This window comes from Mauremys reevesii, linkage group 23 (genome assembly GCF_016161935.1).
Source record: "Mauremys reevesii isolate NIE-2019 linkage group 23, ASM1616193v1, whole genome shotgun sequence".
Classification (NCBI taxonomy): domain Eukaryota; kingdom Metazoa; phylum Chordata; order Testudines; family Geoemydidae; genus Mauremys; species Mauremys reevesii.
The window spans coordinates 16,466,627-16,490,493 of NC_052645.1; the positions used below are offsets into that span (position 1 = coordinate 16,466,627).

At 46.9% G+C, this 23,867-nt stretch overlaps 1 protein-coding gene across 21 annotated transcripts in view; it reads right to left on the reverse strand.

Annotated features, from left to right (window-relative positions):
• MACF1 (microtubule actin crosslinking factor 1) overlaps positions 1–23,867 on the reverse strand; it is a 229,254-nt gene that overhangs the window by 17,068 nt on the left and 188,319 nt on the right. For 15 of the 21 annotated variants that reach the window (XM_039511271.1, XM_039511267.1, XM_039511257.1 and 12 more), the window contains 27 exons: positions 23,221–23,427; positions 21,143–21,262; positions 18,457–18,564; positions 17,835–18,053; positions 16,579–16,782; positions 15,715–15,723; positions 14,305–14,536; positions 13,872–14,098; positions 12,704–12,826; positions 12,497–12,598; positions 11,882–11,983; positions 11,594–11,767; positions 11,323–11,478; positions 10,969–11,166; positions 10,129–10,257; positions 9,373–9,546; positions 8,349–8,504; positions 7,981–8,187; positions 7,717–7,836; positions 7,251–7,420; positions 6,721–6,880; positions 5,171–5,365; positions 3,988–4,116; positions 2,942–3,085; positions 2,328–2,516; positions 1,801–1,918; positions 967–1,130 (listed from right to left, as the gene is read on the reverse strand). In XM_039511271.1, the coding sequence (XP_039367205.1) occupies positions 967–1,130; positions 1,801–1,918; positions 2,328–2,516; positions 2,942–3,085; positions 3,988–4,116; positions 5,171–5,365; positions 6,721–6,880; positions 7,251–7,420; positions 7,717–7,836; positions 7,981–8,187; positions 8,349–8,504; positions 9,373–9,546; positions 10,129–10,257; positions 10,969–11,166; positions 11,323–11,478; positions 11,594–11,767; positions 11,882–11,983; positions 12,497–12,598; positions 12,704–12,826; positions 13,872–14,098; positions 14,305–14,536; positions 15,715–15,723; positions 16,579–16,782; positions 17,835–18,053; positions 18,457–18,564; positions 21,143–21,262; positions 23,221–23,427 (4,236 nt within the window). The remainder of the gene's footprint in view (positions 1–966; positions 1,131–1,800; positions 1,919–2,327; positions 2,517–2,941; positions 3,086–3,987; positions 4,117–5,170; positions 5,366–6,720; positions 6,881–7,250; positions 7,421–7,716; positions 7,837–7,980; positions 8,188–8,348; positions 8,505–9,372; positions 9,547–10,128; positions 10,258–10,968; positions 11,167–11,322; positions 11,479–11,593; positions 11,768–11,881; positions 11,984–12,496; positions 12,599–12,703; positions 12,827–13,871; positions 14,099–14,304; positions 14,537–15,714; positions 15,724–16,578; positions 16,783–17,834; positions 18,054–18,456; positions 18,565–21,142; positions 21,263–23,220; positions 23,428–23,867) is intronic. The other 6 variants (XM_039511277.1, XM_039511274.1, XM_039511276.1 and 3 more) reach the window with 1 other exon arrangement.

Consider the following 23,867-nt stretch of genomic DNA (forward strand, 5'->3'; position numbering starts at 1 on the left):
GGGTTCTCTCCCCAGGCTTGTCCTAAGGATGCCCCAGTGCCTTTATTTTTGAAACTCCGATTCCTTTCCCACTCTGCACATCTGCATTGTTCTAGCTAACTTTTTGCCTAAGCAGCTGAGAACAGAGCTCCTGCTTGGTTTCTTTCCAGGAAGGACAGCAGTTTCTCCTCTGAGGTGGACAGCAATGTTGCTCCATGGATAAACTAACAAGTAATGCTTATCCAGCAAAGTCAGCCTGCTTCCCCCCACGCACCAGCTTGACTCTTGATACATGACACCTCTGCGGATCCAAAAATGCTTCCAAATTCAGTTCTTTGGAACCGCAGTGCCGAGATTACACCAAGACTAGCTTAAATCACTGCTCATGAGAAGACTGTTCAGTTACGGAAGCTGAGGTTTAGCACATTTAGGACTGATTTTCAGGAGCCCTTCAGCTAAGAAGAGCTCAGAGTGACTCAAAGCAACAACATCTTAGTGCTTTTAAAAAAGCCCCCGAGTTAAAAGTAACAAAGAAAAACGTTCATACAGATAAACCGAACTGACCTACAGAAAAAGCAACAAAAAACAAAAACACTCACTTCTGGGCATAGCTGCTTTGTTAAGCATAAACAAAAACAAAAATCACATTAGAGGTTTCGAAAAAATATATACATAGTAGCACTATATTTTTAAGAATAGTATTACTACTCCCAACCAGGTCTGACCTTCATTAGCAACAGACGTACTGACTTTAGTAGCACAGAGCAGTCCGGTTAACCTGCAGTTACTATGGAATATGGTTTTCAGCCGCACAGTTTTAGTGGAGACGTTTCTTGTTGGGGTTTTTAGGACGAGGGCAGTCATTACCCATGACACGCACAATGCAGCTCAAGAGGCAGCTCTCTGCCTTTCTCTCTTGGGAGTCCAGTAAACGACACTTTTCCACCACAAACTACCCCTTGTTTAACAGCACAATGGGGTCCTTACCTCCTCCAGCCTATCCAGAGTGTCGTTGAGCTTCCGCTGGCGCTCCAGTGCCAGCAGCCACACCTGCTGCCAGCGTGCAGAGAGCTGGTTAATCCGGGGGTTCTTCGTTTCCGATTGGGAGAAAACTGGCATGGGAGGAGGGGCGGCGTGACTCAAGGATTTCCCTAGAGAAAGAAAAATATGCCACATGGGATATTGCAGGATGTGGGGTTGGGATGATCCAAAAAAGACAACAGCTTTTTGTTTGTTTCTCAAATAGAAAATCTCTCACAGGTTTTCCCATAAGGATTGAGCTGGCAGCTTTTAAAAAAGAAAATACGAGATTAAGAAATGTTCAGCACAACAGTACTGGCGGTTTTGCAGTTTTACAGACACCAGTAATCTGCAGTCCCCACCCCTAGCAACTCCTGTGTTCCTTTCCCCTTTGGTTTCATCTTCCTGAACTAGAGCGAACAGGGCTTTCTGCTGCAAGAATCATACATGAGGAAACGGTCACGCTAGAGCAACTAGAATCAGAACGGGAGCAGTTAACTACAGCACCAACTTTTCAGCACTCTGAAATAAGCAAAACCCGCTGTAAACTCAAATCAGAGCCATCAGGAGTCTTTGGATGGCAGAAAGGTGAAGAATAAATAATAATGGCATGTGTCAGCCACTACTGCAAATGCCACCTCATTCCCTGGCAATTCCCAGCCAATTCCAAGTGGTTGGCAAAGCAGGGTGTATTTCTAATTGAGAACTAGAGCCAGACTAATGAGTTTCCTGTGTGTTTTCCCCTCCATCTCAGAATGCATTCCTGCAGAGGATGCACATCGCAATAAGCTGCACACATACTGCTGCTGCGGGATTTCTCAATGAAAGGTCCATGAGCTGGTTCTGTGGCTTTCCTCTTGTACGTCTTAGTGACCCGGTCCACGTCCGGCTGTTTTCGTGTCATCTCCTCCATAAAGGACTGTTAAAAGGCAAAAGGGAGAAGAGACCTGTAACATTTATCATCTTCTCAACTTCAAGCTGCTGGCGCTCTAGATTCTTGCTGAGAAACTCCAAGCCCATAGCAGATGCACAAGTACATACTGAACACTAGCTATGTGGATTTGTGGTAAAGTTATTCCACACCTGTGGCTTTGATTTCCAGTCTGATATTTTGCTCCCTGAGCTGAGTGGAACACAGTTCCTAGACTTGTTTAAAAGTGACAGGTCTGGATGACTAACATGCGGCTGTAATAAAAGTAAACTCATCTTCTTCCCCAGAAAGGTGGTGGTTACAAAACGTTCAGCCTCCCTGCTGCCTGTCAGACCCGCAATCCCTGCCCCAGGAGCAGGGTAGACAGGAAGTTGGCGGATCTCAGCAATGGAGTTACCTGGTGTTCGGAGATGAGGGCTTTGACCTGCTCGATATTTTGTGGCATTGGTTCTTGATCCCGCTGGATCAGTGTGGTCTCAGCCCACTGAATCCACGCTAAGAGTTCCTCCAAGAGCTCCGCGTTCGCCACCAATTCTGAAAGCGCCGTCTCGAGCCTTTGCTGGTGCTGCTTTGCCCAAGTCAGAACCTGATGGAAACATCCACAAGACTAGCCATCAGCATGGGAAACAAAGGCACTTACTCCGTGACGCTCTCCCTCAGGAGAAGGAAACCAATACCCATAAGGAAAACAAGGCAGCCAGCACTCTTACTGGTTCACTGCCTGATGCACATTGACTTGAGAGAACTGATCCAAGCAGCCAGGACTAGGACATCTATAATTCAGGAGAGTAACCCATTTACATGTCCTGCTGTTTCATAGGTTCCAAGGCAGGAAGGTTCCACTGTGATCATCTTGTCTGCCCGCCTGTATAACACAGGCTGGAGAACTTCCCCACAGAGAAACGTCCAAAAGAAGACACTGATCATTGATTCTATTACTGGCCCGATTTCTCAGCAGTGATGAGAAAGACCTTCCCTCTGCTCAAGTAGACAGGGTCCTCTGTGACTCACCTCCTCGAACCTGGCTCGGATGATGGTGATCCAGTGTTTAATTGTGGTAATGCAGTCTGGGTGGCACGCAGCCAGGATAACTTCTCCCATCCCCACCGCCGCGTTCACATCCACTCTCTTTTCCTCCACTTTCTTCATGAACTCCTAGACAGCAGGATTCCACAGAAACAACAACGGCTGTCACGCCAACAGAGACAATCTGGTCCCTTTAACCCAACCCTTAAAATCCCCCCATTTAAACTCAAAAATAAAGTGATTTGAGAGTTTTGGATTAAAATTATTTTCATTCTAGGTGAATAGAACACAGGTAATTTTCCCTACCCACCAGTGCCTGGTATTACAACTCCAGCCCAACTCAGGCCATGTAGCTATTTAACAAGATCCAAATCTCTTGTTTGGAAAATATCCTGCCCAAACGTCTCACTCCTGCTGTCTAAGAGTGAGACGTTAGTTACCGCCCTTTGTTCCTGGCACACATCTCTTCATTAAGGGCCGCTCTGAATACATCAGCACAGCAGCGTAAGCCCAGGGTTTGAACTCAGGCTCAAGCCTAACCCCCATTCTGGTGACACACATATTGTGCGAACCCAGAGCTTGGACCCAGGACCCAACGGGGGAGCAGAGTCCAAGCCTGAGTCAAGCTGGGACCCAGGTTCAAGCCCTATTGCCCCGCAACACAGACACAGCCCCGCTGGACTCATGCTCTGGGAGTCTGCTAAGAGTATCCCCCAGTCGCACGGACTGACTTTCTTTGTCCTCTGGACAGTCAAGTTTTCCCACACTGCACCACAAAGAAAGGCTAGAGTAGCCACACCTTGGGAGGGCGCTAGGAAGTCTGGGATACTGGGGGATGGACTCGGGCCTGCATAACGTTGGAGCCCCAGAAAGGGTTCAGCAATTCCTAACCTGGGGTTACAAATGAGTGGAGAAGCTCAAGCCCTGGGTTAACAAAGCCAGGGTCTGCTAACTCGAAGCCCTGCTAACCCTGGCAGTGTCGACACACCCGCTAAGTCCACATGTTCTCACATTCCTGCGCGACTGGTTACCTTGTGTATGTCAATGAGTGACTGCAACGCTTCAGCATCATCAGGCAGAGCTCCCCTAAAGCGCAGGGTCTGTTCTGCCTCGGAAAGCCACTCCAACAGCATGTGGACTGCAGTCCGGAACTCCTCTGCCTGAAAGAGCACCAAGAGACGGATGCAATGAGTGACCCCTGGAATCTCCACACAGCCCGAGTCTCTACCCACCACTCAAGAAGCAAGGCACAGCAGTGTCTCTAATAGGAACAGAGGAAATAAAAGACCAGACTGTCTTTGCTTTGTGTTTGTACAGCACCTAGCACGACGAGATCCTGCTGCATGCCTGGGGCGTGTAGGCGCTGCAGTGACACAAACAAACAAAACAACTGGAGTTGGTCACGTAGTCTGTTCCCTTCCCTTTGTGTTAGCTGCACTGAAAAGGCAAAACTAACTCCCTTTTAAAAGCTATTCGTCTACTCTGCTCATTTTGTTACCTTTGGTCATTTATTCCATATACTAAGTACTATGGATCCAAATGCCACCTCAGCATCGTGTTATCCTTCCTAGCCTTAAGTTTAGCCCAACATCTCATATTGTTCATATAGCTCTGAATAGTTTCTTATCACCATTCCCTTCTGATTTGCCCACACTGCATATCAATGCAGCCCTTTCTCCAGCTCTGCTTTTCCAATCAAGGCTTTTATTCTTCTACTTTTTTCTTTCTGACTAACTGAGACCCTCAGAACAGCTCTCTCATTTTGACTGTTATCTGCTGGACCACTCCAGTTGCACAATAAACACTGGAGGTTGAGAATTCTAATGATCTGTACTCTCCCAGTGAGATGATCCCATGACAGTGACTCTAGATGTTAATTGATCCTCACAACATTCCCTGTGTGGTAGGGATGTACTATCCCAATTTTACAAAAGGGGAACTGAGACAGAGATTAAGTGATTTGCCACAGGTCACACAGGGTGTCTGTGGCAGAACTGGGAACTGTACCTAGATCTCCTGATCTAATCACAGTGGGGCAGAGATCGTGTCCTATAACATTTCCCCCCGGGAAGATGGCAAATGCTTGTACAGAGCTCCAGAACACAGATTTCTGGTTCATTTCTTGACAAGACTCACCCTTTAATTTGTACAGGTTCAGAGCCACATATAAAACCCTGAAAGCGAAAGTGAACTTGGAAGCCTCTTTCTCCGTACCTGCTTCAAGGCCTGCTCCAGCCGGGTTTGCTTGGACACAGACAGCTTACACACGGTGTCCCAACGATTGCTCAACTCTTGAAGCTGCCCTTTAACCCAGGTAGTGTCATCCCGGCTGTTCTCGATGAGCTCCCGGCCCGAGCGTTTGAGCACCTGCACGGTGCCCGTGCGCTTCCCCAGTTCCTTCTGGAAAACCTACCAAGGGAGAAGAGAAAGGTCCATCATGGGTCTTCGTATGGAGGGTTTTTCTCTTGTTCTCCACAGAAAAGGGGCAGCACAGGCTTGAAGCGTTTCAAGTCTGACAATACAGGATATATGAAGCTGAACTGGTGGTTGGCTTTCTTCCACCAAACCCCACTTGAAATGCTTCAATTTTGGCATTTTTCTTCTAGTATAATTTATTTTCCTTGAAACAGAATTGGTTATACATAGATTCATAGGCGCCGACTTCTGCTCCCACTGGTGGGTGCTCAACCCCCCTCTGCCCCCAGCCCCGCCCTGCCCCCTGCCCTGCCCCCATTCCAACACCTTCCCCAAAGTCCCTGCCCCAACTCTGCCCTATTCTGACTCCTTCATCAAATCCCCACCCCCGGCTCTTCGCGCTGTGTTCCTGCTCCTCCCCACCTCCCAGTGTGCTGCCAAAGAGCTGTTTGGTGGCAGCAAGGCGGAAGCACTGGGAGGTAGGCGGAGGAGTGGGGACATGCGCGTTCAGGGGAGAAGGCAGAGGAGGAGGTGGGGCGTGGGGGGGCTTGGCTGCAGGGCACCCATTAATTTTTCCCGGTGGGTGCTCCAGCCTCAGAGCACCCATGGAATCAGCGCCTATGCATAGATTATGTAGGCACCATAGATTATTGTAACCCACTGGTGAGTGTAAGTTACAGATCCACTCGCACTCAGGTTACACACGCACAGTGGGTTACACCATAACACACTCACACCGTCAGCAGTACACCACCCAAAGCTGGAGACAGCTGAGCTTGTTTTACTGAGACTGTCCGCCTGGATACCAAAGTTATCCTCTACTCTTTCTGAGAGCAGTATGGGAATCTTTAACTTGCATCTGGGCAACCATCAGAGTGTCGCAGAAGGAATCATGGTTTAATCTCTGACTTGAAGGATGGCATGTTTAATAGGACATCACCATTCACTCCAATACAGTAGCTGTTTGGAACAGGAGCCCAAGTTCTAGCCTGGGATTTGAACCTCTGACCTAACCCAGAAGTGAAAGCACTCACAGCTGAGACCTCCTGATGAATACTGCCAAAGGGGAGCTTACAGAAGCATAGAAACTTTACCCCCTTCTCGAAAATCCAAGGTGGAACAGAGCAGAACTGAAGGTTTATGTTACAATTCCAAAACAGCAATATCATTTTTCAAATCTGTCTCCCAGGCATTTACTCAATGGAAATCAAAGCTGCACAGCAGAGTATGCAGTGCTACAGCACACATCTTGCCGTGATGCTATAAGCCTGGTACTTCTGTTACGCAGTGGATGGGGAACTAAAGTTACTTTCACTTCCCAAAGGGCAGCTGGTAAACCCCACTCTTACCTTATGAGCATCCATCAAGTTCATGACCAGATCCAGATCACCATGGACTGGTTGGTCTTCAGCCAACTGGGGCTCCACCTTGTACAGCCAGTCCACCAAGGCCTGAAGCGCATCCATAAATTGACCAGAAAACAGCAGGGCTTCTTCCAGCTTGTGCTGCCTGCAAAGAGAGCACCAAAGGACATTTGTACGAACTTTCGGTCCAGAATATCCACGCTGCTTGCAGTTAAATTGGAAAGTGTTTCCTTTTCCGCCCATCTTTCTGATGTTATCATCATCATGGCAACTCCCCGAAAGACAAAGCCTCCTTGTAGATAAACATCACCTGGATCGATCTCCTTACGGAGGTCTGGCTAGACTTTCAGTTTACATTTCTGATGCCATTCCTGTCGTCATCTCTGCTCTGGGGCCTACGTTCATAGTCTCAACAGCACATTTACAGTATGTGATATAAATCAAGCTTCACAGGATCATCCCATTTCTGGTCCTTCACTGTTGCAACAGTATTTTGCAACAAATGTTCTTCTCACCTTTCCACAGATTTTCCGCAGACTGTGTCCCACTTGTCCCGCACTTCTCCAAGGAGGTTGTCCAGTTTCTGAGTGTCATCTGGCAACACAGCTTTTTCTTTGAGGGCTCTGCCCGTCCGGATCGTGGTATCGTAAACGGGCTGTTTTCCACCGAGGGTCTTTTGGAACTCCTGAGTTTTACAACCAGAGAAGGGCACAAAGGAAATGTCTTTAGAATGCATAAAAACTTGTGAGTTAATAGCTTAGTGGGTTAAATGCCTCTCTCGTACAACTTTGCAACTATGCTGCTGTAACGTTCAACTAAAGCGTGGAGTATGCCGTTCCTCTTACTGGATCATCTCTCCCCTCAGATTGTAAAAAAGTGACTGTGTTGCACTGCTTTGACTGAGAGGTGGTTTCTCTTCCCTTCCAACTAACCCACACTTGAGGGCATTCATCACAGCTGGCATGAAAACAAACTCTCTACCTTGTGCTTGGAGAGCTGCAGTTTGATTTTGTCTGGATCATTGGAAATCTCCAGCTCAGAGTCCAGGTGATTCTCTGCATCTTCCAGCCAATCAACCAGCTTTTTCCAAGCTTCGTGGAACTGAAATTGCACAAAAGGGGAGAGCAGTTAGAACTTGGTGTTTGTGTCTTCCAGGCCTTCTGAAGGCTTGAGACACTTGGGTTCTGAAAGCTAGAGGATAAGCAATATCGTCAGGTCCTCTACAACCGTTTTCACATCCCTCACCTGTTTAGCCCGTTTTCTTGCATCGTCAAGAGCTCGGCCTCTCTCCACGGAACGCTGGACGACTTTCTCCCAGCGGGACTGGACACTGACCAGCAGGTTCTTTATCAAAACCACATCTTGCTTTTGACTGAGGAACTTCAGGTGGTTCCCTGTTTGATCCAGCTCAATGATCTGGTCCCGGTGAGCATTGACTTCATTGGCAAAAACCTGGAGTAACGAAGATTTACTCTCATTTAAAGAAAAAAAACATAGAAATGTCTCCGAGTTTCTTCCATACTCAGAAAGCACTTCAGCGTGGCTTACAACAAACTTTTGCTTTGTAAAACAGTATCAGAGTGTGACACAGAACTCCAGCTCCCCCAAGTTACCTTGTGTTCATCTATCTGAGACAGCACGGTATTTAGGATAAGGCTGGGTGGAGTGGCAATGTTTAAACTCTGCTCTGCTAGGGTCAGCCAGTTAATGAAGTCCTGTAGGGAATTCTGGAACTCTGTTGCCTGGTTGAGAGCGTCTTCCAGCTTCGACTGCATTTTAATAAGGGGGGGGGGGAACACAAAGAGAGCACCAAGTTCACAATGTGAGGCTTTGCAGACAAAGATATGTATTGTACTCTAAGATGAAATGAGCTCTCTAATGGGAACTCATCAGTTCAAGCAAAGAACATGACTTGTTTACCAAGAAGAGGAGATTTTGGTGAAAGTGGCTGTTTCAGAATCAGCTTCTTCTGAAACAAACGGACAGGAATTGTACATGAAAGAGGAGACAGCTCGATAGTCAACACACAAGTGGCTGTGTCAGAGCTTCCTAGGAAACAAGTCTCCATGAGAGAAGCTGTTCTGCGGAAGGGAGACGACCCTTCAGTGGCGACAGCTGCAGAGCCAGAAATTCAGCCTGGGTAGAGGCCAGTCATTTTATGTGAGAACTTATCGCTGACCAAAGTACCAGTGCAATGGAATTAGGTCGGCAGAGAATTTGGCCTGCTGTCTCTTAAGAAGCAGTGTATCTTTGCTTTTCAGAACTGGATAATGCTCTTCATAGCTTCTTTTATTTCTTGTATAACAGCCTCTCTCTTATGTTCACTCACATTTAATTTTACTTTCATTTTGTCTCTAAGATTTACCCTGCTCTGGTAAGTAGCCATACAGTTAACACTTTGATATCAGACATCACTGATAACACCTATGTCAGAAGGCATGCTAAGCATATGTAATCAGGAGAGAAATTATCTAAAAGCACGGATCTTGGGTGTCTGAAGCACATTGCAGATTCGGCTTATTGCAATAAACCTGCGTTCTGGAGACAGCATTACTGCAGCAGGGAACTAATGGCATTTTACTTTCAAGCCATATCTTTCATAGTAAACATGGATCACATTTTGGCTCAAAACATTACCTTCCTCTCCTCCATCTTGGCGCTGACCAAGTTCCATTTCTGTTCCAACAGCGTGACGCTCTGCTCCGTCTTTGAGCCAGAGCCAGAATCATCGCGGCTTAGCAGGATCAATCGCCCCTTGGCCAACAGCTGACTGTAGACCTCTTCGTTGGCTTTGAGTTGGGCATACAGCTCCTACACCAAACCACCATCGAAACGTTAGAGACAGAGATACTGTATCGGGGATTTGCAGTTCCCTAGACTCCAAGTTTGTGGAGACACTGGGGTTAGGAGACACAGCAAACTGACAGTGAGATATTTATCATCATGCTATCAGTAGAGATGAGCAGTTCATTCATTAAGATAGTGTGAAATTCTGTCCATAGCCATCATCTGCAAACCTAATGGTCCTCTGTAACCCTGGAGAGAGAAGTGGCAAAAGAGACACTCATCCCATTCCCCATTAGACTACACCAGGGGTTCTCAAACTGGGGGTTGGGACCCCTCAGGGGGTCACGAGGTTATTACATGGGGGGGTCGCGAGCTGTCAGCCGCCACCCCAAACCCCACTTTTCCTCCAGCATTTATAATAGTGTTAAATATGTTAAAAGTGTTTTTAATTTATAAGGGGGGATGGACTCAGAGGCTTGCTATGTGAAAGGGGGCACCAGTACAAAAGTTTGAGACCCACTGGACTACACCATGCGGCACAGACATGTTTCTATGCTGACATTTCAGAGGGAAGTTAGTTGAATTAAAGGCATTTGAAATCTTTACCATATGGGCATTGAGTTGTTCACGGGCAGTTTCTGGCAAACCTCCTGTGGGTTTTGATGCAGACAGCTGGCTCTCCATTCTTGTTAGCCAGAGGAGGAAGTCTTCAATCTCGCCATGGAAACCCTGGGCCTGTTAAGGAACACAAGATCAGCCAGAGATCGGATGAGAGCAGCAACCATTGCCTGGCTTTCAGGTTTAACACTGGGGTTCCTGACATGGTGGATGAGGTGGCAGAGAAGAGTTTCACAAGGCCCTAAAAAGAGGGTGTATATTGTCATTTTTTTTAAACAATATAACCATTTCAGCAAGTTCACACACACAGCTGAGTTCTCAAAGAGAAAAGGCTCGTCCTAAAGAGCAGGACTTCCCCTCGGAACGAACACACCTTTGGTTTGGAAAGAAGTGACTTGCTATTTACAGACTGTTTGTGCCTCCCGTCTATGGCCTTGTCTTCGCGGCTGAAAAAGGCGTCCTTTTCACCGGGCTGGGGGTGGGGTAACTAATACGTGTGAGTTATCCCAAGGTTAAAAGACAGCAAAGATGAGGTACTTTATAGTTCCATCATGAGGTAAATGAGGCGAGGCTAATCCCAGGTGGGGGCATAGTGGTGTCCTCACCTAGTTTACCTCAACGTAAAACTAAAGAGCCCTGTCATCTTGGGACAGCTCACATGAGTTACTTACCCTGAGGTAGCACCACCTTTTCTAGCAGTGAAGACAAGACAATACATCACCTCCTCTACCCTTCACCCTGGAAAGAGACACCAAGCCAACTCGGACACCCTCTGCGGATCTCTTCTACAAGCATGAACATTTCTGTCTCCAGAACAAGCTCACCGACCTGCTGAAGCGTTGACTGCAGCTGCTGCTCCCTCTCCTCCGTTTTTTGCAGGACAGACTCCCAGCATGAATTCAGCTTCTCCAGCCGGTTCCGCAGGCTGCTCGCGTCGTCTCCTGCACTGGATTCCAGGAGCTCATTGCCGGCTTTATTTACTGTCTCCACCGTTGCTTGGTGAGCCAACACATCATTCTTAAGTACCTGCACAGCGTGGATTGGGTAACGTTACGACACATGCCTCTAAAATGTTCTGCTAACCCCAGCACTATCCCAAAGAAACAAATCAATGCAAATAACTTCCCGGGAGCCATCATCCCCTTTAAGGCCAGATGAAAAGGCAGAACAGAGACTACGTACGTGGTGTTTGGCAAGTTCTACTTCAATGACCCTTGGGTCACCATTGATTGGTCTTTGCGCATCTAACAACTCTTCCGTATGGGTCAGCCAGGCCATCAGTTCTGCTAATGCATGCTGGAACTGACCAAGTGCAAGCAGAGCAGTTTCTAACTTGTGCTGTTCAAAGGTAACAAAGAAAACGTTAATCAGGAGGGAGCAGGAAGAGGACGACAACGCTGACGACTTAGGTTTATTTTCAGCCCTGGGTATTGGCAGCCCACCCTCACCATACCTGTCTGTGAGCAATCTTCTCGCCCAAGTTCTCCCAGAGATGTTTCAGCTCTGTCAGCGGTTCCCTGATGATGTCTCTGTCTGTCTCATCCGTCGCTTTTTTTAGCATCAGTTCGCCTTGGTGATTAAGCTTCTCCATTTCAATCTGCTGCTGGTAAACCTCCATTTTAAACTCCTGCCAAAGCGTGGAGGGGGAAACAAAACAAAAAAATGAAACAAACAAACTGCAGAACTCTGCCTCCAACACAGAACAAGCCCTGGAGAACCGCGTCTAATGTAGACCGTTTACCTTCATCTCATTCAGCTGCTCCTTAACAGTGTTGAGGTCAGTGCCGACAGGTGGCATGTTGCACAGCTTAATCACAGTGTTATCCAGCCAATCAAACATTGCCTAAGAGGAACACATATACAATTAGGAGAACCAAACCTCCACAATCATTGGACAAGGCAAGCCACACCCGTTCCACAGGCCATCAGCCGAGCTTGGGGGCAGCCTGTGCCATGCTTGGACTAATCAACAGAACTTCTCTTTCAAGGCAAACAGATGGGTAGTTTTCATGCTCAACAAGCACACTGCTTAGTGATCTCCTTCCTTCCACCGACCGCAGCACAAGCAGCAGACTAGGATCAGACACATTTCCCCCAACCCTTGCCGCCCCCACCCAAAAATGTACAATTATTTGAGAGGGTGAACGCAGGCGGGGTCAATTTCAAATTGTCACAGGAGAAGCAGAAGAAATGCTGACTGAATGCTCTGCTTTCAGCAGGTCATTGGACACAGGGCCTAACTTAGATTGTCAGTTCTTTGGGGCAGTGACTATCTTTTTGTTCTGTACTCATGCAGCGCCTAGCACAATGGGCTGCTGGTCCACACCGTATGAATAACCACCAACAGCTGCCTCACCTGCAGCGTATCCTGATACTGCACAGCAGACTGCATAGCCTCCTCGAGTTTCTCTAGCCTCTCCTTCCAGGTTTTGTTTAGGTTTTCCCATGCATTGTTCATCTGCAAAACACAGGATTGCCCCCAAATTCAATACACTATTCCATCTGAACCAACACTGCCTTTCACGTGGCTTTTACCTGAGTTCTGAGCTGCTGGTTTTCCTACCTCATCAATGCTTTTCTTCACTTCTGGTTTCTCAGTTTCACCACAGGCCATAATCAATTCAGCTCCAAGCACACGAATAAACTCCAGTTCTTCATGCACGCCATCAGTTTCCTCTTTGATCGTCTATATTCAGAGAGTGCAATGAATTAAAAAATCGGTTTAGTAAATGCTATTCCAAAACTCCATTTGACGGTGCATGCCAGGGGAGCTAGAGTGCAGAGATTACACCCGTTAGCTAATGTTTTGCATTCTGGTTGAAGACAGAGACTAATTAGTCCTCAACCCAACAGGTGCATCACATAAAGAAGCAGGTATGTGTTTTCATTATCTACCAAGGTAACTGAATCCAATCCACACTTCTTACATTGTCTGATGCGTGGGATGCCGTCACCATTTGCAAACAGAGGGGAAAAACGAGGTAAAAACCACATCTGCATTTGTCTGAACTGGAAAGATGGTGACCCTATCTGCAAGTTATATAGTTTTCAGAGTGTTTTACGAAACCAGGAATTAAACAGGCTGTCAGAGAGCCAGTATTTCTAAACCAAAGTCAGACTAGTTATAACGTGGGAGTGGCACGTACAAGTACACCGGGGTGAGATGTATACATACTAAAAAAAACCCTGAGTCAAACTACGGTCAACTATGCAAACATCCAAAATGGACTCTACCACGTGATTCCAAATAGAGATGAGTGTTGCTGTCCATCCACTATTATCGTTTTATTCTACAGTAGCTTTCAGTCGAACTGGAATGTAATCTGCATCTCACAATCTAGACAGGTCCAGCCCACATTAGGAGCAGCACCATGGGAACAATTATGCGCTAAACAGGGTGGCGGACATCTCTGAACACTGGCTTGACAAGAGTTTTCCCCAGCGTAGTTGCAGCTAAGATGATTTTAGCACCGTTTCAGTCTCTGATAAAGGCCATTATTTTTTCCACTTGAAACAAAACAGTATCTTGAAATACTCTCCCCGATCCCCACCAAATCATGGCTCTCCCATGGCTTCCAAACAAAACGACAGCATGATTTGTAACCATGTCGGGTGCTCACAAAGCTGGGGTACAACAACATTTGGCCACATCTTCATTTGAGACCCAAACACGGTTACAAGCTGTAGCACCAACGGGGCCTATGTGGAATGACACGTCCACAAGTCCTCACCTCTGCTGCCTCCACCTGCTGCTTGATGATTGATGGGTCAATGCCTGGGCTCTCCAGGTCGTGAACAATATCCTGTGTCTCTTTGACAGTAGTCAGGAGGGTTGCCATTTCGTACCAGAATTTCTCTGCGAGCTCCAGGACATCGAGGAACTTACTTTCACGTCCCTCTGCCTGAGCCTTGATGTCTTCCCAGAAAAACACCATCTGATTCAGCTTATCCTGGATTTCTGGAGGCAGGAAAGAAACAAGTCAGGACTCTTTATTCTTACCCTGTTCTGACGGCAAATGCGCCTTATTGCTCTATCAATACCAATCCCCCGATAAACAAGACACATTGTGGTTATGAGAGAAACTTGCCATCCCAGATACGCTAAATATAACCAACTGCCTCTCTGAGCGGACGTGAGACGTCTCCGGCACCTCCGTGCGATACCTTTGGCTGCCAGGTCCTTGTCTGCCCCCTGCGATCGCCCGATCAGCTCTTCCCCACGGCGTTTCAGCGCCTCGAAGGTTGGCTGCAGTTTTTCCAGCTCCATGGTGGAATTTTTGTTTTCACTGATGCACTCCCTGATTTTATCAACTTCGGCTGGGATCACAGGCGGCATGCGCAGGCGGGAGGAAAGGTTCTCCAGCGTCTCCAGCATAGGCTCGATCTTATCATGGAACTGAACAAAAGCAAGTCCATCAGGCAGGTTAGAGGACTGTACAGTACTGAATTACTCCAATGTATGCAGCACAATGTTAAGCGCATGCGAAGTGCTCTCTTTTGCTAAAGAGAATTAATGTTTCCTAGAATGCCCATTACACCTGCAGCCTCCAATCTGATGTCTGTCACTGGGTTTTGTCACTAACAACTGCATTCTGGTTGCAGGAGTTTGCAGTTAGCGAAGCCTACAGAGAGGGCACAGGAAACCGCGAACCAAATGCAGCAGCGGCTTGTTATTGTACCCAAACCCACAAAATTCAAGTTTGACTGACATCCCCTTCCCTCCAAAGGGCAGTGCCACAGAATGGGCATAGGAAGACTCAGTCACACTAGTCCTGATCCAGGTGCCAACACATTAGCTGTAACCTGCGTGGGTTTGGCTCCACTGGGGCCTCAGCTCAGGGGAGCCTGGCACAGAAACCATCTCAACTCCCAACCCGACTGCAACCACCTGGTGGAAAGCACGTGTGTCTAGGAAAGGAGAGAGAATGGGGCACTGTGCTGCTTGAGCGTCAGGTTTCTGCTGTGGCTTTGGCTAATCTTGCTGCTAAAGGAAGGAGATCTGGCATTGTTAAAGTTAGCATTAAAGATAATCTAGTGTTTACAAGACAGAATGAAGGGCAATAAGGGAAAGTTTGTTATAACCAGATGTCTGCCCACGGAACTGGACCTGCTACTCTCGCACAGTAAGAGAGGCTCTTGTTTCCACTGAGTTTCACATTATAACGGCAGAGAAAAAGGAAATAGATTCTAGGTGCAAACTCTATCGTCACTAGACTGTCTTAAAACTAACAAACGTGGGTGAACCAACCACTCACACCTGCTAAGGCAGGATATGCTTCAGCGTAGATCCCTTTTATAGTAAAATGTTTTTTCCCTACAGAACACTTTAATTCTAAGCAGAAGCTCACTAGAAAGTGGAACTTCAATTTGCACATTGCAATAAAACGAAAGAGTTAAGGACTTTAATTCCTCAACCGAAATGGAATTTCACTGTGTCTGAGTTTGTTCTTAACAGGTTCCATTGAACTGCATACAGAAATATAATACAGTAGAAATCTGGGTATCAAATGAATCAAGACTCATCTAGCCCAAAGAATGAGAATGTAAACAAACAGCTAACGTGGGGAGGCTTACCTCTGCGATCTGCAATGGCGGGGCGCGGTCAACACAACAATGAAATGGGACCATGTGGGGAAGACAGGAACAGGCAGCAACACACAAAGATAACACATTCCACAATGTGAGTGAGAGATGAGACGGAAGGTGTGTGTGGGGGGGAAAAACTTGGAGTTAATACAAGTGCAAACCAAGAGAAGTGACTAAACAACGCAGGAATAAATAACCCAGACGTGACGACAAAACTGTGCTGCGGTAAATATTAGCTGAAGTGAAACATAGCTACAAACGCTAATCCCAATTGCATGCATCAGAAGTTCTTCACATCCTTTCTCCACTTCAATATGTACAATCTCTGCCCTTCCTTTCACATAGGTCTTCCCTTTTAGGACTCCTCCACAGAGTCTATATACAAGGGAAGATGATTAACTCTCCCATGTAAATGATCTTGTAGTTGTTCATTATATGTACAGTAGTTTCCTGCTTATCGGAACAAGATCCAGTTCTCTAAGTGCTACTCAGTCTCGCCAGACCTGTCCATCATGGGCAGATGCCAAAAAGCCCTTTTAATGAGGAACATTATTAAGACTGTGAACATTTATTACCCTGTTTACATCAGGATTCAATCTCTTTCTGTACCGCTTTTGCAAATCTATCAGCACCAGCCTTCCCAGACGCCCCTGAACAGGCAAGCACTATGCAGCTCAACCCACTACACACCAGCCTGCCAGCAAATGGCTTCCTAGAACAGATCTGAACAGTAATGGGGTTTTAGTTATAAGAAACGGTACAGAAGTAAACTTCAGAGCCCGCCGTCCCCAGGGAGCTGTGATAAACACGAACACAAAACTGCGGCTTCTTTGTGCGCAAGGAGAAATGTACCTGAGTGGATTGTGAAACAGCCTCATCTAGTGCCAGTGCTCGCTGGCGCACCTCCTCTTTAATTCTGGCATACATGGTCTCGGCAGTCAAATATTTCTCCTGTACCATCGCCCCTTCCTCAGGGTTGAGCTCCTTCAGCTGCGGTCCAATTTTCAGCAGCTTGTCAATATGAGGCTTATGTTCTGCTATAGACTCTCTTAGTTGCTATAGGATGGAAAAAATAGATGTGCATTCAAATTCACAGCGTATTTAAGTCATGCCATCAATTTCCCAGGCATCTCTTGGACCACAGGAAGGCTTTCCCACTGACCTTAGCAGTATTTCTCCACCTTCAAACCAATCCCCCAAGGAGCTGATATTCCCACCCCCCCAAGGTGATAATTCTGATAAAGAGCTGCTCTTTCTTTGCGCATCTGTTCTTTTAAGGAGAACACACACGCCCCCTATGGCATCATTACACCCAGAGGACAAATATAAAGACAATCAATCTCCCATGGGTTTACATTCAAAATTTCTATTTAAAATACAAACTCTTAGGGGTGTGACAAGTACCTGATCTGGATTAGATTTCTACAGATGTCATTGTGACAGACAGGTGGAAACTCCAAAAACTGGAGAGTTTAGATAGCTGCCTGCCACCTAGAGGTCTCCAAACTACACTCATCAGTATGGCTAAGGTTTTGTTACAGAGGTCATGGAAGTCATGGAATCTGTGACTCCAGAGACCACCGTGACATTTTTGCTCCTGATGCAGTGGAGTTGGAGTTGTCAGCTGGAGGGGCCTCCCTGCAACTCCCAGTCACTGCAGGCAGCGAGAACCCCTGCAGCTCCCAGCTGCTGCCGGCAGGTGCCAGCTGCTGTCGCAGGTGGATCCCGCAGCTCCCAGCCGGCACAGGTGATCCTGCAGCTTCCAGCCACCATGGGCAGATCCCACAGTTCCAAGGTGCTGCGGAGGCAGGGGGGACCCCGTGCTCTCAGCCACCATGGGTGGGGAGAACCCTGGAGCCCGCAGCAGCGGTGGGTGCTGGACCTTTTTCTTTCCCCATTTCGTCACAGTTATTTTTAATAAGTCAGGGACAGGTCACTGGCTTCCGTGAATTTTTGGTTATTGCCCGTGACCTTCTGGGACTTAAAATACCCGTCACAAAATCTTAGCCTTATTCATCGGCCCTTTTAGCACGAAGCCTCCATTTTGTAGAGGGCGGAATCAATTCTACCTGGTGCAAATGATGCAAACGAAAACCTCTCCCCCTTACCCTCATATCCTCTTGCTGCTGCTTGAGCTGCTCATGATCAATAGCTGGAGGCGGTAACTGTGCTATAAGTGCCTGTGTTTCTTCAATCCACGGGCTGAGCTCTTCGTACGTCTCCCAGAACTGGTTCACCAAGACCTGGGCCCGCTCCAAGCAGGCGTAGCGCTCCGAGTTGAGTTGGCTAACAGCATCATACTGCTTCACAAGCGATTCCGTTTTCTCCTAGAGGGAACAGGAGGAGGGTGTGGAGTTGGTGACGGACGCAAGGGCAGAGCAAATGAGCCAGCCGCATGCTGTGAACGGAAACAGTGGAGTCCCGCGACTGCACGCTGTAACGCCCGCCAAAATGGTATCTGAGATCCCAACAACTTTCCCCTTATAAACACTGCAACAAAAACTAAAAAGTTAATAAATGGGAAACAACTCCCCTGGGTATTACTGATTGGCACGATTAGAGACGGAATAATTTTAAATCAAGGAGAAAGATACAAGGAAACAGACGGATGCAGGAAATGTGCATGCTGCTTTTCTCCCTCCCGTATTTAATCCATTACTTGCCAGGAGGAGCTCTGCTGTGTAAGACTCTCTCTCATGAGGTGTACATGTATCAAAGACATGGAGATACCTGGAGCAAAGCTTTCTGTTCTTCTCCACATGTGCCAAAGATCTCATTACGCTGGCTGAACAGCTCATCCATAGAATCTTTGTGTCGAATGATGTCTATGGAGAAAGCCTGTAGGAAGGAAACGTTAAGAATGAGAAAAATCAGGATTATCTCCAAGCCACAAAGCTTCTTGTCTTCCCACAGAGCTTGTACTGAGGGGAATGGATTTCTGAAACTCTCCCCAAATGGTCAGATGACAGGTGAAAATGACCACCAGGTGGTGAAGTAAACCAGAGACACTAAACACTCAATCAAATATCCTGGGACACATCCTTGTAATCTGACTTCACCTGCAGCTTATTGCGTTTTCTTCTCAACTGTGTTTTGGAATTTCACTCTTAATAAATTAACGTCTCTTTCAGAAGCCTGGGAAAAGCCAGTTGAAATTAGAGACTGGTTCAGACTTGGAGCAGCTCACACATCAAGTTCATTTTTACTGTTCATGAACCCAGCAGCGCCTCACTCCTTACACACAAACTCCAAGATGGCGACAGAACCAGTAGCAATAGACCAGCCTTTGCACCCTACAGAAAAGTTAGGGAACTATTCCAAGCATAGGTGCTGACTCCGTGGGGGCTCCAGCCAAAACTGGTGGGTGCTCTGCACCCACTGGGAGCTCCCCCCCGCCCCAGCTCACCTCCCCTTCCCCTGAGCGCAGCGCCATGTCCTGCTTCTCCCCCCTCCCTCCCAGCGCTTGCGCCACGAAAGGGCAAGCCTGGGAGGGAGGGGGACGAGGGGAACGCGGCTTGCTTGGGGGAGGAGGTGGGGCCGGGGCAGGGATTTGGGGAGGGGCCCAATAGGGGCAGGGAGGGGCGGAGTTTGGGCGGGGACTTTGGGGCAGGGATGGAGTCAGGGCGGGGCTGCGAGCACTCACCAGTGCAGAAAAAAGTTGGCACCTGTGATTCCAAGTTCTGCCACTAATTTGCTGTGTGACTTTAGGCAAATCACTTCCCCAGATCTGTCCCTCGGTTTCCCCACCTACTACTGACCCACTTCACAAGGGTGTTGTGAGGCTGAATTACATTTAAAGCACTTTGAGACAAGACTGTTGATGAAAGGTGCTGTAATGCAACTATAATTTATTTTCCAAACGGCCATATGATTAACAATAGACCTACAATAGCTAAATGCCAAGCTTAGCTCGATGTAACTTCACATGTGACGGTTCACTTCCTCTCTTTATGACAACACTCATTTTTTCTTTCCTTTTTTTTTTTTGCAAAAGCCAATGAGACTTTCTATTTCTATTGCTGTCGAGTCTGGGGAAGGATACTAAACTCTTTATTTAAAGCTCCACCGGAGGCAGCTGTTGTTAGCTTATTTATCAATCAAGTCTTTTTTCCTTTGCAATCTTTGTATGACCTCAATTGTGTTGTAGTGGCCAGCTCTTATCAACGATACAAAATCCAGTACGTTTTTGCCCCAATTATGGTCACCAGGAGGGAAACCAAGGACACCAAAGATGATTTTCCACTGAAGGGAACAGTCAATGATATGCAGATCTAAAGTATTTACAGGTGGCCTTGTTATTTGAAGTTCACTCTTCTCTAACGGCATTAACTTTGCAGTGTTTCACGGCATTCATTCTTAGAATGCCCAGGTGGTTATGTCTATGCTAGAAGCTCCAAACTGACTTGTGTGTTGACAGAAGCTTAGAAGCCACCATGATCTAACCATGATTTTTAACGTTGGGCACCCAAAACCAAGTGGTGACTAAGATGTCTAAACACTCTGAACTCACAGCTCAGGAGTATGAGCTGGCACCAGACTGACCATGTAAAATTTACAGTACATGGTATCAAATCTAAGCTAGATCTGAGAATGTGCAAAAGGAAAAAACCTATTCCACGTTCAGGTGAGAAAATGTTTGCTAGCAAAACTGTGGAAGGGGATGGAAACTGGCTACATATACCTACACGAACTAATTACAGCTATGATTTAAGGTGGGCGACAAGGGAATCTAATAAACCAATGAAGAAAATGTGGGGAAAATCATAGCTTCTAAGACATCTAAAAACATGGATGTCTAAACAACTGAAAATTAGCCTAAAGTGGAGCTGGAGTGCTGGCAGGCCTGCAGTTAGAGGGCTAGATACCTTGATATGAAGAGTTGTTTGTCTGTCTAATTCAGCCACATTTTAAACATGCAGCTCTTGTGGTATCTTGAAAATTCAGGCATATCTTGTCCTGGAGGGATCATTCTTAACTCACCACCTCAGTGTCTCTCTGACTTAAAAGCCCAGCTGAACTGCTGTTCTCTGGATAGGTCCAGTCTCGGCTCTATAAAACTCACGCGCCTCCCTAGAGAAAGATCGTGCTGTACCCTAACCAAGAAACTCTCCATCCCCTCACCCAAACGACTCACCCCCATGACTGAGCTTTACCCGTCCTACTCTAGCTCATCACAGCCATCTGCAGCTCAATCCAAGCGAATAAATTACCACCTTCCTCTCCTACACGACCAATGATTTGCCCTACTCCAGGCAAATGAATTAATATCACCTTGACATACCAATTAGCTGTTCCACTTCACTCATCACCTCTATTCAAGGAGCGATTTTCTTCTCCCCGCTGCTCCAGACAACGAGTAAGGTCTTGCCCATCCTTTTACCCAACAAGCAAAGTAGTGCATGCATATTGCACGTACCTTTTGGACCTGCAGCTGGGCTGTTGTCTGGTCTTGCTCCAGACGAATTGGACCAAGTGCCATCAATTTCCGTTTGGTCTCAGCAACCCAGGCTAATTCTGCATCAGCAGCTTGCTCATACTAGCGGATAGGGAGAGGAGACCGAGCGCGACAAGTTAGCGACACACACAGAGCAAGGACAGCATTTACACAGATGCACAAACCAACACGCCAGCAACAGCGACACACACACACACACAGATACACACACGGACAATGGTCTCATAGATACATATCTCCATACTCCAGACAGCAATGTGGACTCACAACTGGAACAAGGGAAATGCACAGCAATGTGCAAAGGTGATAGGCAGAGACCCAACAGGCCCGAGGCTACACATAGCCAAGGCCAAAGCCGACCCAAGGAAGATACAGCCAGACAATGAGACGCAGTGACACACGTACAAAGACAGACACGGGAAAACAACATAACCTTAACGCCAACACACACCAGCAGCTCTTATTCCACGTTTGATTTGAGGAAAATTACCAGGTTGTTTTTTCGGATTTTTTTAAAAGAAGCTCCCCCCCACCCCATCCCCAAATTGAAAACAATTGCAGTTCTGCTCAGAGTAATGTGGCAATAATTGCTCAACAATCTGGAGGCAACATTTCCACAGAGATGCCTAGGAATAGGCTTAGCAGAATTCACTTTTTTAATAACGTTGAGGGATAACATCTATGTTTATTTTTAAGCAATTATGGGGAAAGGGTCAGGCAAGAATTATTTAATGACCGTAGACGTTGAGATGTATAAAGTGAAGGATTTAAAACTTACAACACAAACGGTCAACATCGAATACAGATGAAGTAAACAGCCTTAAATCTCCCTCTGATCAATTCCGAGGCAGAATTTTTCTTCCTTTGCTTATCTTAAATTTTGATGCTCATGGATGGAAATAGTCTTCATCAGTTTGGGTGCAGGGTGAAATTGACGTTTGCTGACATTTACGAATAAAAATCTAATCCTTCCAAGCCTACCTATGCAGCAGCAGATAGCTGTCCTAAGGGACACCATCCCTTTCAACGGCTATCTGCTCTGGCTCGGTGGCGACCCCAGCAGAGAACACACTCTTTTTTACATGGTGAAAGTGAAACGACAAGCTACATCTCCCCCGCTTTTAGCAAACATTTAAAGAGACCGTACCCTTTTCTGCAAGAGAAATAAAAACAGCCCTGGGTTTTATACGCAGGACTCCTATGAAACAGGCCAGCAGTGGAAAGAGCTAAACAGACACATGTATCTGAATACTCATGGGATTTAAAGCGTACATTCTCAACTTCGCTAACCATGGACCGATACGTTGGTCAGCGTAGTCCATTACACGCTGGGTGTTGACGAATAGCTGCCATCCGTTGACATGATTAACACATCATTGCCTGGAAGAGGGTACTGGCTTCTTCAGCAGGTTTTAAAGCACAGAGCAGCATTGCAACTAGCAAATTTAGCGCTACAGAGTATAATGAAGCAAGCCCCTTAAATGCCCTTTCTGTCCACAGGAAAAGAGACCTCTCGTTCACACCACAGTTTTGTTTGGATGAGTTCTGCTTGTGCTACCTGTGCTCAAAGCTTTAGGTGAAAAGTTTAGCTACTCACTATCCTCCTCGATCCCCAAAGAATAAGGTTTTAGGAAGATTCTTATTCTGGAATAAATCCGCGGGCTGGCAGAATTATGGATTACGTTTCTGGGCCTGAGAGTTCACCTGTCACCAGTTTTAGACACAATCCACTAGTGCCGTAACCCAAAAGCCAGGAGCACTAAGTTAATACAGAAATTCTCTAAGAGGCACCGAACTATCACCAAAACCATTATAAAATCAGACTGTTCAGAAACCAGCTAGACTCGATCCCCAATTCTATCACACAAATTCCCCAAACTGGTCATTTCTCAGCATTAGTCGGTGCTTCCTCACCATGCGATTCTCATGTCTAAAGCCATAGTTATGCTGCTGCTTAGAGGGAAGCAGCGGTGAATCGGCTGGCATGCAGTCCCCGCCAAACCCTCTCCTGAGCGAGGCACAAGAGATTACAAGGTTACCTGTTGTGACCTTTGTATAGCAGCATCTATTTCGTCCACTCTCTGCCTGATAGTGTCACTGACCATCTTGTACTGTTCGTTGGTATCCGACACGAGTTTGTCCAGCCCTTCGCGGGCTCGCCAGGGCACCAGTTCCAAGAGGGCACGGCTCACCTCATTGACAGTATCCAGAACAAGCCTGTGCTCCATAACCTCCTTCTTAAGCTCCTGAGGAAGACACATAGCGAGAGTACAACTCAGTTAACATGCTCGATACATTGTTGGCAACAGTCCCTTCCTGCATCTGAATCGTTAATGGTCCTGCGGCCAAGTTCCCTTCATTCTTTTCACTGGTACAAGATCCCCAGTGGAGCTGTTCACCAGCATATGAGTAACGGTTGCCGTTCAGCAGGAATGCCCCGTTTGCCAGGTACTGTTTGAACCCACAGGGGATAAGGCAGCACTCCTAAGAAGGCAGATACATGCAATAGCGAGGTGCACGTCTTGATGGGTCCAAGTAATTTGAAAGGGCTTTTTCAGCGGAAGGCTGGCATCCTTGGGGGAAACTGCCAGGGACAACATGAGAAGAGACAAAAAAGATTAGAGTCTGAAGATCTCTTGATGCAGTGTGCAGGTCAAAAAAAGAAAAGCAAACAGGAACAGGGGAA